A 13344-nucleotide genomic window follows, 5' to 3' on the forward strand; every position below is an offset into this window, starting at 1 on the left:
GAGGATGGGTATTTCATTTCTCTTAAGTTTTGTGGCTGCACTAGAATGACTAATTTTGTTATCATCTCAAAACCAGCCAGATTAAATTTGTAAGAGTAGTTTTCTGCTATAGAAAGCACTCAGACTAGCTGTTCACATAATGGGAGGTATTCTTTCCCTTTTTTTAAGGAAGATGGTTAATACAATTTCAATAGTGTAGGTAAGGAAATGATGTAACAACTTCAGTAATATTTGTAATAGATAACATTTGCTTAGTTTTTCATAGATATTTAAAATATTCAAGATGACTCTTGAAACTGCTCTACATGAATGTAGATGTTTCATGTTCCTTATTTGACGTAATTATCTACTTCATGAGCTACTTCATAAAATTCTATCCATCCTTTTTTGGAATAAATTTTGTCTAATCTTGCCAGGCTCTTTTTTGTTGTTACATTAGTAATTCATGAAATAATTTTGTGTAGAATATTGACAGTCATCTTAATGAAATGTTTATAAATTACTAAAATGATACAGAAATAATTTAGTGAGTGATGAAATGATTATGTGCTTACTTGTTTTAAAAAAGCAAGTGGAATATGCAAGTGTGGCTTGTAAGCAAAACAAGAAGATTATGTAGTAGTTTAAATTGAAAGATACCCTGTCAGTGGAGCAAACACTTGTTAGTAGAATACTATGTACCCCTCTCCCATTTTTTCCTAAGTGGTTCTTAAACTTGTGCATTGTTTAATCTCAAAAAGCCATCACTGTGATTCTCACCTAATTTGGCTTTTTGGAGTTATTCCTTTCAGGTTTTCAGGGTGCTATTGATGGGAACAGATTCCAGGACACCTTAGTCCTCTTTCTGGCTTTTTTTGCTTGAAATTTGAGGTGCTTAACTGTTTCATAGGCTTCTCTGTAACACTAAATGAAATGCCATTGAAATGCTTCCTAACGTCATGCGACTCTTGTGAGGTTTAATCTATTAATGTCAATTAAGGAGTTAGATAATCACACAAGGAAGATACAATGCTACTGCTGTTCATTTTATGAAAAATATAAATATGCCTACTGTATGCATTATCAGGACTGGTAGTTCCTTACAGGAATTCTCTTCATGTCTGTGGATGAGTTGTCACTTAAATTCTTTGGTGTTTTTATGACCAAGATGAAAATGGTCAGTTTCAGTTACTAATTTACAGTAGTAAAAATTGGTGGAGATGTAGGTTGGTACTTATGTATCTTTCAAGAGGGTATGATAAAGTGATTCAGTGTTATAGAGATAATACTTCTTAAGCAATAGAGAAAAAAGTTCACAGTACTAGGAGTCTTCACTTAAAAACTGCCTGAGCAATAGCTGTACCAGCTTGAAGCACATAAACTCAGTTGTGGCCATTGTTGACAGAGGTGATGGTCAAGGCTGTTGTAGAGGTAAGGATCTCTTCATAAGATGTCAGGATGAGAACATAGTCTTGCCTAGATGCATGACCACATCAGACGGACTGAGTTTTTTGTGTGGGAGAGCCTCCTTATTTCAGTAGCCTTGCTGCCTTCTTTTGATGGAGAAGAGATACTCCAGTTCTGCTCCAGAACTTGTCCAGAGCTGGGGAGCTTCCCGTCCACCTCAGGGAGTTTCACTAGAGTCTTACCAACCAAGTACCCCTCCCAACATTAGCCTTCAACTGTGAGCCTGAAAGCTGCTGTTCCAGGTGGTAGGACAGACTAGCTTCTTTGGTTCTGTTCCCAGGAGGATCTCATGCATTCCATAATTTGTTTCAACTAACTTGTCACCTAAAAAAACAAGCTGGTCCAAGGCCTGAATTCTACACTGTTTTATGTTTTCATTTAGCCATACTTGGTTTCAGTGGAAATGTGATCCCACTGCATTCCACTGCTGGAACAGCAACAGACCAAACCATATTTTTTGTTTTCTCTATCACTGAATTACTTGTAGCATAGAGGACATAAAACCCTCTTCCAAGTGAAATATAACTTTAAGTGAAATCAAGTATTTTTCTTCTCATGTATTACCTCTCTATAAATGTTTTAGCTCTTACTCCTCATAGGAGTTACTTTGCTACTTACTATCTGATGAGATTGATTCCTCCCCTTTTCTGTAAATCTGTGAGACAGTGTACAACCGACGGCTTTCTCTGAGTAAATGTTTGATGAAACTGTAGTTATAGTACAGTTCTGCTCACCTCTCTGTACGATGTTGATTCCACTCTGACCCATGAATCTTCACTCTCCAGGTACTTCTAGTCTTGCTTTCTGCATCCAAGCCCCAACATGAAAGCAATTTTCTGCAAATGTACATGCTGTTGTTTTGACAGTTCCTAGTAAATGTGTGTGTACAGTGACTAACAGGGTAGTGGATTTCAATGGCTTTCTCCTTCTTCCTTACATGTTAATGTCTTCTTCTATCTAATTTAAATATTTAAAAATTCAAACAAAATAATAGTGGGTTTTCTTTGCCTTTTCGAAGGTCAAACTTGGGAAAAAAACACCACCAGAGTAGTTTAGAAGTGTTTCTCTCTAACAGATGCCAGTGTAAATTTTGCGTAGAGAATGGTATCTTTGTTGTTTTATTTAAAAAAGACCCGTATTTTATCTGAAGATACTATACTTGAAATTTTTATTTTTTTTTAAGTTGCAATGCAGAGAAATGCAAAGACAAGTACAGGTATGCATAGCACAACCACACAAAAGAATGGCTAGTCATTTTAGGCTTCTACGGTTGTCTTAAATTAGTCTCTTGTATCATCTTTGTCAGTCACCACAAGTTCTGAAACCTTTGTGCAAGTAGCTGCATTGTAATCTATTTAAAATTAACCATGTTTAAAGTTTTTCAGTAAGTTTCATAGAGCAAAGAATGTTTTATTTCAACATTCTGTAGGTAGATTTTTTCAGAATGTGTACGAGAAGAAATAGCAACAATACAGTAAACTGTATGATATGTATATATGTGGGTGCAAATGCATGCATTAAGGATCTACTCTGCATTTAAGCAACCTGACTTCTGTCCTGATTCTGCCTGTGGATATAATACTGCTAGAAGTACTTTCAGCTCTCTGGTTTTAAAATTCTTGATGATGCAGTAATAGTTGTTACTATTAACATTTTGAGAAAAAAAAAACCAGAGGTTTTCAGAAATTTTCAGTTTTTAAGGCGCTAAGCTCTTAGAAATTCTGATAATCCTCTATGCCATGATTGAACAGGAGTCCATCACTATTACAGATGTTTATTTATTATTTTTAGAAGACAGTTACTATTTTTCATTCATTAGATTGATTTTATTTGGGAAAAAGTTTTAAAATATTAACAATTAAGCTGTGTGTTTGAATCTGGAGTATGAGATTTTATTCAGCCACAGTACTCAATTCTCTCCCAAGTACTAGACAAGGAATTATATTAGGATTGGGAAGAGGTATAGAAGGTTGAAAGTCATGTTTTTTAAAAGATGAGGGAGTCTGGTAATGGTATTCTGCTTATGATTGAGATTCATTCACTGAGGTACACTGTGTCACTTCAGCAGTCTACTGACAGGTGAGAAGATACTACATATCTGGTTTCAGAAAACTGACTTGACAAATTCAAATGTGCAGTGGTAGCCAGCAGAAAATTAGTCTCAGTATATTTTATTCCCCCATTGGTCCATTATGCCAATCCACTGCGCTGCCATTTCACCTTTGTTGTCACCTTTTATCAGAGGTATTCATGGAATGATGGGGGTGGAAGCAGCGGCTAACAGAGTCCATGAGGCCTTCATATCCTCTCAGAAGAATGTGTAAATTTTTTTCTTACGTAATTTCAGGTTTTCTTCTTCTCACCAGATGAAACAGGCCCACTGAAGGGTCCTGTTCAGGTTAGCCTTGTTCAACTGTTACCCGGTGTTGTTTTCTGTTTTTATTATAGTGGATAGGTAACATTTCAATGTACTACCATGATGTATTTTTTAACTTGTTCTGTAATGAGTGGATGAGGCTGTAAAAAGCACAAGTTGGTATCAGTCAGTGTCTTGATCTCTAGGGAGATGATCTAGCAGCCTTTCTTTACATAAATGGAGCCTACAAGAAAGCTGGAGAGGGACTTTTATGGGGGCATGTCATGATTGGACAAGGAGAAATGGCTTTAAACTGAAAGAGGGCAGATTTACATTAGGTACTGGAAAAAATTCTTTACATGTGAAGGTGTGGTGAGGCCCTGGCACAGATTGCCCAGAGAACCTGTGGATGCCCCATCCCTAGCTGTATTCAAGGCCAGGTTAGATGGGGCTCTGATGGGAAACTGGCCTAATGGAAGATGTCGCTGCTTATGGCAAGGGGGGTGTTATGACTTCATGGTCACTAAGGTCCCTTGTAACCCAAACCATGCTGATTCTGTAGTATGTAACATCATGTTTGATTTTCTGGGAATGTGTGTGTAAAGAAAACTTGCATTAGAAGTTCATTATATGTGTGCAGGAAATGGGAGTAATGGTTTCAAAATTATGCTCATGGTAAGGGCAGAAGTTTTTAGAGGCTTAGATTTTACAGTGTGTGCTATCTCAGAAATAGTTAAGGGTTAGTCCTATAAATTGCACTGCTGTGAAACACACTTTTCTGAAACATTATCTAATAATCTAATAATTGTTATGATAACAATTATCTATTTCTAAAACATTATCTAAGAGGCCTTTAAGGCTGCCATTGTCCTGGATATGAATATTATGGTATGAGGCATGATAGCTTTACAGAAATAAAGTTTTAGGCTGAAAGTCTGAAACAGCACTGAGCAATGCATTTTGTTTTCTGCAGGGCTGAGTAGCTGGGTGAACACAGGGCTTGCGCAGCTGTGCAGATTCAAGTCCTCCTCTTAAGCAAACACAGGGATAATATAGATAAGCTTTTATAGTCACAAATGGGCTTGTTGAATTGGAGCAAAGGAAAAATGTTGTGTGTTGTAACCTTTGTGAAGTTTCCAACAAGCAGATCTTAACTTTAAGTTGACAAAAAGTAGTATTTCATCAATAAACTACTTGGAGTACAAAGTATAAAAAAAAAATGAAAAAATGTAATGGAAGGAATCTGCTCGTTAATAAATATGAACCAAATTTTAATTAAGTGATTTCATATGGTTCTGAGATTGAAGTTTGATGGCCTCTGATTGTTCCAATACTAGCTTAAAATGAAAAAACCCCAACCTAACCGCACCCCTCAAACAAAAAGTAAAAAACCAAACTAACAAATACAACAAAACTAAAAACCCAAACAAGGCAACACTCCTGCAAAAAAAAAACAAACAAAAAACAAAAAGCCCAAAACACAGTGTGTTGGTTGCTTGCAGTACCAGATTACTGTACTGTAATTTCCTGAGAAGTAGCCTTGGAGGATTAGTTTTCTTCCTCTTTGAATTTTTGTGATGAAATGTCTCATGAAGATAGAGTTTTGGACAATTACCTCTTTAAGAACAGAAGATTTTAAAATACGAAGTCATATATAATGTGGATATTTTGCAGTGCCATTTTGCTCATTAATTTAGTTGTTAAATCAAAATGCAAATTTTAATTCAGTTGTTCTTCAGTTCCTATTGATGCTGCTGTTTGACACTGAAATGGTCCTTGTAGTTACCTTCCAAGCACCACTTGACACTGTTGAGCCCTGTAGTAAGCAAGCTGTCAGCATTGGGAAAAAAAAAGTCGTGTTTGTGTCCACTGGCTAAAGCATATCCTTCTTATTTGTCTTGCAGGCACAGGAGAGAGTGGCAAAAGCACATTTATCAAGCAGATGAGAATCATTCATGGATCAGGTTACTCTGATGAAGACAAAAGGGGCTTTACAAAACTGGTGTACCAGAATATATTTACAGCAATGCAGGCCATGATCAAGGCCATGGATACCCTCAAAATCCCATACAAGTGTGAAAATAACAAGGTGAGATTTTTGTTATTTCTGTAGCTGAAGTTTTTCCTCTTTTTTATTTTCGGAAATACACTGAAGGTCTCAAAAAAAATGACACATCACAGAAGCAATACCAAAAGCTCAGAAGAAAAGGGCGTTTCCTGGCATTTCCTACCCTGCCTTTCTTTCTACTTTCACAACACAAATCTTCCTTTAAACAAGAGACCTCTCTTAAGATGCCTGAGGGGGATTGTCACAGAACAGAGTCTTAATGGCAGGCTGCCATTCGACTTCAGTAACTCTTCAGTCCTTTCCTATAAGGCTGTGCTCTGGTTAGAGCACAGTTAAACCATTCTAGTGATATGTAGCAAAACTTTACTGCTTAAGGATTGCTATTGCATTACAAGTGGAAAAAATTCAAATTATTAGAAAAATAGGTGAGAATATCTGTTTTTGTTTGAATAGATTGTTAAATTAAAATTTTCTACACAAGACCTTGAAACAGTCAGAGTCTTGAGATTGATGTTGTTACTGCAGTTTAAAAGGAAAAAAATACATTTAAAATGTTTCTAAGGGTCATCACTGATGACCTTGAATTTTTTACAGTTTTTCTTTTAGTATTCAGATTTTAATAGTATAGTAACTATAATAGTTGGTCTCATTCTGTGATTAGGAATGAAATGCTTAGTATTTACTTAATATATGTGGTAAGCCACTGAATTACATGTCTGTATCTCCCAATATCACAGAGTCATAGAATGGATCAAATTGTAAGGGACCACAGTGGATCATCTAGTCCAACCTCGCTGCTCAGGCAGGCATTGTTTGATAACAGTTCCCTGAGAACTTGTTTTTATTTTTACCATTGGTCCATTATCAGCAACTTTTATCAGTTGCTGACAAAGTAGAATTTAAGATTTGTGACAAAGAGGATGGCTCACCTTTGTTTCCATCTTGTGAAAGACTATTTATCTATGATTAGAAATGATTATCTAGTAGTCCTGGATGAAAGCAATACTTCCTTTGCTAAATTACTCAAAAGTTTTTTTTTTCTATTTTTTTTTTAGTTAAGGTAAAATACCAAAGAGCAGCAACATTTATGATACAAAAAAAAAAATCCTTCATTAACTGGGAAAGAGGAAATGAGGTACTTGGGTTAATATTAGAATTTTTTTTTTCTGAACATATGAAGTTTAATTATTAAACTGTTATATGTGTTTTAAGTCAGCTAACTTGGAAGTAGGAAAGATAAAGCTTATTACCAGGTTAACGATGAGTTGTTTTTTCATTTGAATTTGCTGAAGTCATTGCAGATGATCACTTTGTTGGTGATGTAATGTTGCAATAACAGGAGTCTTGCAAGAGCATGACTTCATGCAGTAGGAAATCGGGAGGATCCCATCTGTCAGAATCAATATTGTTAACCTTCTTTAATGGTGGGTGGATTTTTTTGTGCACATGAAAAAGATTGAAAAATTTGTAATTGGTAAGATTCTTGACTGTTAACTTTCCTAGTCTAGCTGTGTACTGGAGCTATCTGTTTTTCCTTCACCCTCTATAAATCAATCAAATGTCTAGTTAGTTTTTAAAGCTGTAATTTCATTTGCATTTCAGCCTTTTGGTTCCATGTTTTTGCTGTGTGGAAAGCATAAAACATACTGCCCTGAAAAGTTAGTTGATCCTAAAGCAGATTTTTTGTTCAAAATTGGTGTTGACTGCCACTTTGCCTTAGTATCTGAAAATGCTAATGATCGATTAGGATTACTTTTTCCTTGTATTATGGTACAGAGTATGTGTTCTGTAGTTATTTTTCAGATGTGCTGACTTTTCATAGTGTTCTTATATCGCTGAGTCAGTCAGGTTTCTATACAGCCATAGCTGTATAGACATGGCCAGAGCTGTTCACTTTCTCTACATAGAAGTTACTTCACTGAAAGTAGGAGTCTGTACTCAGCTATTTTGCAAGGATTCCCATCAGTTTCTAATAGGGCTACTTGCAGAGTGAAATGAAAGTTACCAATTATCTGTCTTTCAAGGCAATTCCTGTACAATTCCATCAGGAATACAGGAAAAACCAAACGTGCTACAGCATTGTGCCTAAATAGACATGATGTGGTCTACAACACTGGCTTTGTATACAAGGTCACTTCACTTCAAAGCACTGAGCACTAGTCAACAGATAAATCTGCTCCTTCGTTTTTTTACAGGCTGTTGAAAACAAACTCATTAGTCTGGCAATCTAGAAAACACAGGAAGGACACTTCCTATTAATTTGAATCTCCTATCAGGAAGTCCTATCTCTGGAGAGAATATCTTGAAGTTTGTGTAACAGTGTATTTTTAGCACAGTAGCTGTTTTACACTGTAGTTTAGAAAATTGCAGGTCAAGCTGGTATTGATGTGGTTGAGCCTAAAGAAAAATTATCCTTTTTTTGGGTCAAATTCTTCATATTCTGCAGTAGACTTTGGGGCTACAGTATAAATGGTTTTCTCTTACAGTACCAATTTTCAAACCTTTAACTGATTTTTTGAAATTGGAGTATTTTGAATCTCTGACTGCTGCTGAAATTTGAAGTGCCTACAGTGCCCTGTGCCCTAGTAGTCAGTTAAGTAGGCAGCTGTATTCTTTGTGTGGTGTACAACATCAAAACATTTACAATGGGTTATTTTAGTATAACCAACATAGCAGGAGGCAAAATCTAAATTTGGCGAGTCAGTTCCTGTGGGATTGTGTTTGGCTTCATAGTCACCAATGTAACTAAAGAGGCAGAGAGTGAGATGCATTTTCCTATGTTATAATAACCTAGACTGTTTTGAAGGATTCATTATCAGAGTAGTGAAAGCCAACTGAGAAATGTAACTGTGTTTAGAAGCTAATATCTCAGAACTGATGGTAGAGAATTATATGATGAAAGACATTTAATTTTTTGTGTTTAAACTTCAGAATGTGAGCTCTTCTGATGTTCAATATAATGGGTGAGCGTGATCTCTTAGCAATTTCTCTGTCGTAGGAAATGGTTGCTTAACGACTTTTTCAGTTTCCTTTTAGGTAAATTTTACTGTGCTTCCATTATTTCTTTTACTAGAAGTTGTGAAGTTGTTGTATGACTTTTGAATTTTAGGGTAATAAGTATTTAATGAAATGAGGGAAAGTGTTAGTTTTTAAAGAAATGTTCAGAAACAATTCTGAAAACTGCCTGTCTTTTGTGAAATTTTGTTTATACAAACTTTCTTATGCAACCACAGGTATTGAAATGCATAGTTTTTAAAAAACAAAGTGCAGGCTTATGCTTTTTTGCAGTTTGTCTTTTTAGACAAATGAATCTACTACTGTACTAAGCACCAAATGCCGCTGTTGTCCTATACTATTCCATTTTAGTGTAACTTCCAAAAGACAAGTTGCCACTCTCTTCCAGCAGACAGTATCAGGAAGGTGTCACTCCACGATGATTAACAGGCAGGAAACTACTTGAATCCCATTCCTATCATTTCCTTTGAGACTTCTTAAATATTCATAACAATAAAGGTAATGTGAGTAACTGTAGCCTTTAAGAACAGGCTACAGGAAAGTTTTTCAAGAAGCTGGAAACAGAAAACTTAGTGGTAGACATTTGCCGTTAAGTTTCTATGAATGTTTTCTGATTAATTTTTGTCTGTATTTGTGCCTGTTTCTCTTGGGAAATGTTTTGCAGTCAAAATGAGCAGATATCGGAAATGCTTTCAAAGTTCAAAATCTTACTGGCATTGTCTTCAGATCCATAATTGCTTTGTTAGCTTGGTTTGTTCTGTCAGACAGATCCACTGGAGAAGGCTAATAAAATTACAGGCAGAAATGGGACAATAGGAGCAGGAATGGAATCGGATTGCGTAAGTTTTTGTCTTGGTTTAACAGTTAGGGGTGTTAAGTGGTTTGGCTCTCTTGGTGAAATATGATGTTGAACAAACAGTTTGGAGAAAAGGGCCTACCGCAGACACCTCACCCAAAACAGTGCAAAGGATTGAATCTAGGGCAGTAGTGTGCAAACCAGGAGGGTAAGTCTTTCAGTCTGGAGGGTTGTTTTGTTTAACAAAAAAAGCAAGAATTAAATTCTTGGGACAGTGACATAAAATGCTTACCACTTTAGAGTGGCCATAATCAAATGGCTCTTAAAGCAGATGGAGAAACCTGTATGGTTCTTGGTTAGTATTTAACAATCTGTAGTGCTTGGTTAGTATTTAAGTTCTCTGAGGTGTTTCTCCAAGCACTCAATATCAAAGTAAAATTACCCAGTAAATAGCAAGTCTTGCAGAAGGGTTAAATACTTCTAATACCAGGAAGCTCAGTAGGCATTATTTCAGCAAGAAATAGGTAACTGCAGTCAGATAACATGTGAGAGTGTATAGACGATTTGAAATACGGTCCTTTAACTACATGTATTCAGAGGTACTGAGGATAGCTTGCTTTCTTTTTCCAGAAGCTGTAATATGAGGGAAAACCCATCCCTCTGATAGCTTTGTTTCCTCCCATGGGGACACTGATCTGTGAGCTTTAGGGATTCCAGTAAGGTCACGAGCAGTTTCTTCTGAGTGCTTCGTAAAGAGTCCTTTGTGAGGACTGGGACAATCCTAAATGGATAGCAGCCTCTCCTCAGCTGTCTTACTCATCTTTTTATCAGTCTCTTGTCAGTCATTTGCTCTTCTGATTCCAAGCCTTTCTTTCTGGCACCTCCTCAGTCTTACATGTATTTATTTGACCTCAGCACATCTTTATGTACTTACCTGTGGCCTACCATTTTGTCCTATTTTCTGCTGTTTTCCTTCTTTATATTTGAGTAGAATTAAAACAAATAGAAAGCCCCCCTATATATGTAGTGGTTGACATTCTGTTCTCCCAGTCACTCATTTGCTTGCTCTCTGTTTAGAGCAGAGGTCTCTTGAATTTATCCTTATTGCTCAAATGGAGTACTAAATTACTTGTTTCATCATGTTATGTTTTGCTTAAGTGTTTCATACTTCATTGCAACAGAAACTCAAGTTCTAGCTGTTTTTCCAAATGTGTGGGGAGTATGATGGTATATGAGAAGTAAGCTGGAGAAACAGGGTTGAATGCTCCCATGAAGAGTTTCGAATACTTTATTTAAAATAAACAGGTAAATGAAAACTCTTCCTTTCTCTAGTAAAATAGCAGTTAATTTTACTGATACGAAATGAGGAAATCGTCAGCTTGCAGTTCAAAATAAATTTGAAACTGAATTTTAGCTACTCTTTGCAGAGCAAAAAGATTTTTTCCTTCCTTTTTTAATATTTCATTTTACATTAAGCTCTTCTAAATACAACATTTTAAGTGATTAACTGCCTTTTGCTAATGAGATGTAGTAAGTTATATACAAAAATGATGGCCATGTTTTATCTTTACATTTCTGTTGTTTTAGAGTTCCTGCTAGAGTGGACAACTAATGGTGATAATAATGCTGGCAGATTCTTGTAGATTTTGTGATCACTTACACACTGGAAAAAGGGCCATAAATGCAAAGCACGCTTCTAACATTTTTATTCCTTCCTTTCTGACTATTTTAGTTTAGATATGTTTGTCATTTAATTATTTTGCTTGCAGAGCATATTATGTGTCTGAAAGGAAATGTTCACATGAGGGTGTTCTCTTGCAGTGAATATGTGAAATTTGCAACTTCTGTGTGTAATAGGAGTTCGGCATATGTTTTAAGGTAGTGAGATTGTGTACTCTTGGAATGGTTCTGATTTTCTTCCTGATTAACACTATTTAATAATTCTTATTAAAGAATAAGTATTTATACAATACAGTTTTACAAAAATAATGGATAAACATAATTATATATAGATATTTTCAAGAACAAAGTATTTAAAAGTAATAGTTTCCTAATTACTTAGTTCATTTCTACAGGAGATAGGCTAAGCTTGTCTAATACTTATTTCTAAATTAATTTCAGGTTGAAGTATTTTGGTCATATTTTCCTTTGAAAATTTATGAAAATATTTCCTTCTCCTTTTTTTTTTGGGAATTCAGATCCTGTTGTGTTCTAGTTTTACTATGCAGAATCACTAAAAGTTATTTGTTTCTTCATTGTAATTCCTAGTAACACGCAAGATGCTTGAAATGAGGTTTATTGCGTTTAATTAATAGCTCTTCAGATTAAATAGACAATATTTTTCTCCAGATTTTGTCAGTCCCTTGTTCAGTGTGCTCTTCATATATGGTAAAAATTACAATGTCTGAGATGCAAGCAGGTTTTGTCTTACAATAAAATTCAGCCTTGGCTTGACAAGAGTAGTTAAAAAAATCCACAAAAAAACCAAAGCACCACCCATCCTTCCCTCCTTGCTCCCTCCAACCCCCTTTTTTTGTTTCTGAAGTATAATTGTTTTGTATTGTTTGATGTATCGCCCAGTAGAGGTATTCACATCATTCCGTTGACCTCTGCTTTTTCTGAGAGATTATTTTGCTCTTTTCTTCTCCCTGGTTAAATTAGGCTTAAAGTCTGCCCATGAAGAGGTGATTACATACTTGCACTTCATCAGTCCAATCACATGCCTACCTATTTCAGGCTATGGGCCCCTGTAGCCCCATTCGTAGACCTTGTGTTCACTTTGGGTGGTTGCATACAGGTGAGTAATGAGGCAAGGATCCAGGGTTTTGCTTCTGGAAGAGTAGGTTGGCAGAGGAAAATCAAAGCATGACATTAGTCATGTTACATTTTAATTTTTTCCTAACAGTTACATAACAAACAGACAATCACAAGGCTATGGTTATGTGCTTCATCTTTGTCAAGAAAGTGTAGAGTTCTTCCCTTTAGATTATGTAATGTTTAGATTGCTATGGTGGACCTAAGTTACTGGGTCGGTAAGAAAGTAATTTACTATGAGCAAGTCACTTCTGTGAACAGTTTTTTGAACATGACAAAAAAACCTGAATATTGGGTTGTAGGGTTGGTAACTGTGAAGAGCTGCTTCCTAACATTTCTCTAACTTGCACTTGTCTCTTCATTAGTCCTGTTGTACATATGAGTTTCTGAGATGATACTGTGGAAAAGCTGTTACAATTAAAGTAGTAGTTAAGGTTGTTTCTGATGATGACTTACCATTTTTCTTAATATGACCTGCTAGCCAGAGTTGAAATTTGGCTGTTTAGTTGTTAATCTTCTAAGCTGTATCTTTTGTAGATACAGTGTACTAATTGGTTTTACCTTCAGTCATCAACCCAAGGAATGGTAAAACTGATTTCTGGCACAGAATATTTTTGAAACCTTTTTAATGTACGTTTTTATTATTCCTTTGGCCCTATGCTTTTTTTTTTTAAAGCTGCTTTTATTCAAAGTCTGGATTGAAAAGGGATTTCTTTTTAAAGCTGAAATACAACCTTAGTACTTTATGAATTTTATTTAGTTATTTTTTTTGCTTTTTATTTATTTTACTTTCTCTGTCACTCTTAAATACTGCCTGGACCTTTGAAAAGTTGAAAGAGTAGTGATGAA

General features: G+C 35.7%; 1 protein-coding gene across 1 annotated transcript in view; it reads left to right on the forward strand.

The window, feature by feature from the left end:
* The window catches only part of LOC131573266 (guanine nucleotide-binding protein G(q) subunit alpha-like), a 112282-nt gene that overhangs the window by 32477 nt on the left and 66461 nt on the right, over positions 1–13344 (forward strand). Inside the window, exon 2 of the mRNA XM_058827052.1 lies at positions 5707–5891. Within this exon, the coding sequence (XP_058683035.1) occupies positions 5707–5891 (185 nt within the window). The remainder of the gene's footprint in view (positions 1–5706; positions 5892–13344) is intronic.

Source organism: Poecile atricapillus, chromosome Z (assembly GCF_030490865.1).
Source record: "Poecile atricapillus isolate bPoeAtr1 chromosome Z, bPoeAtr1.hap1, whole genome shotgun sequence".
NCBI lineage: Eukaryota > Metazoa > Chordata > Aves > Passeriformes > Paridae > Poecile > Poecile atricapillus.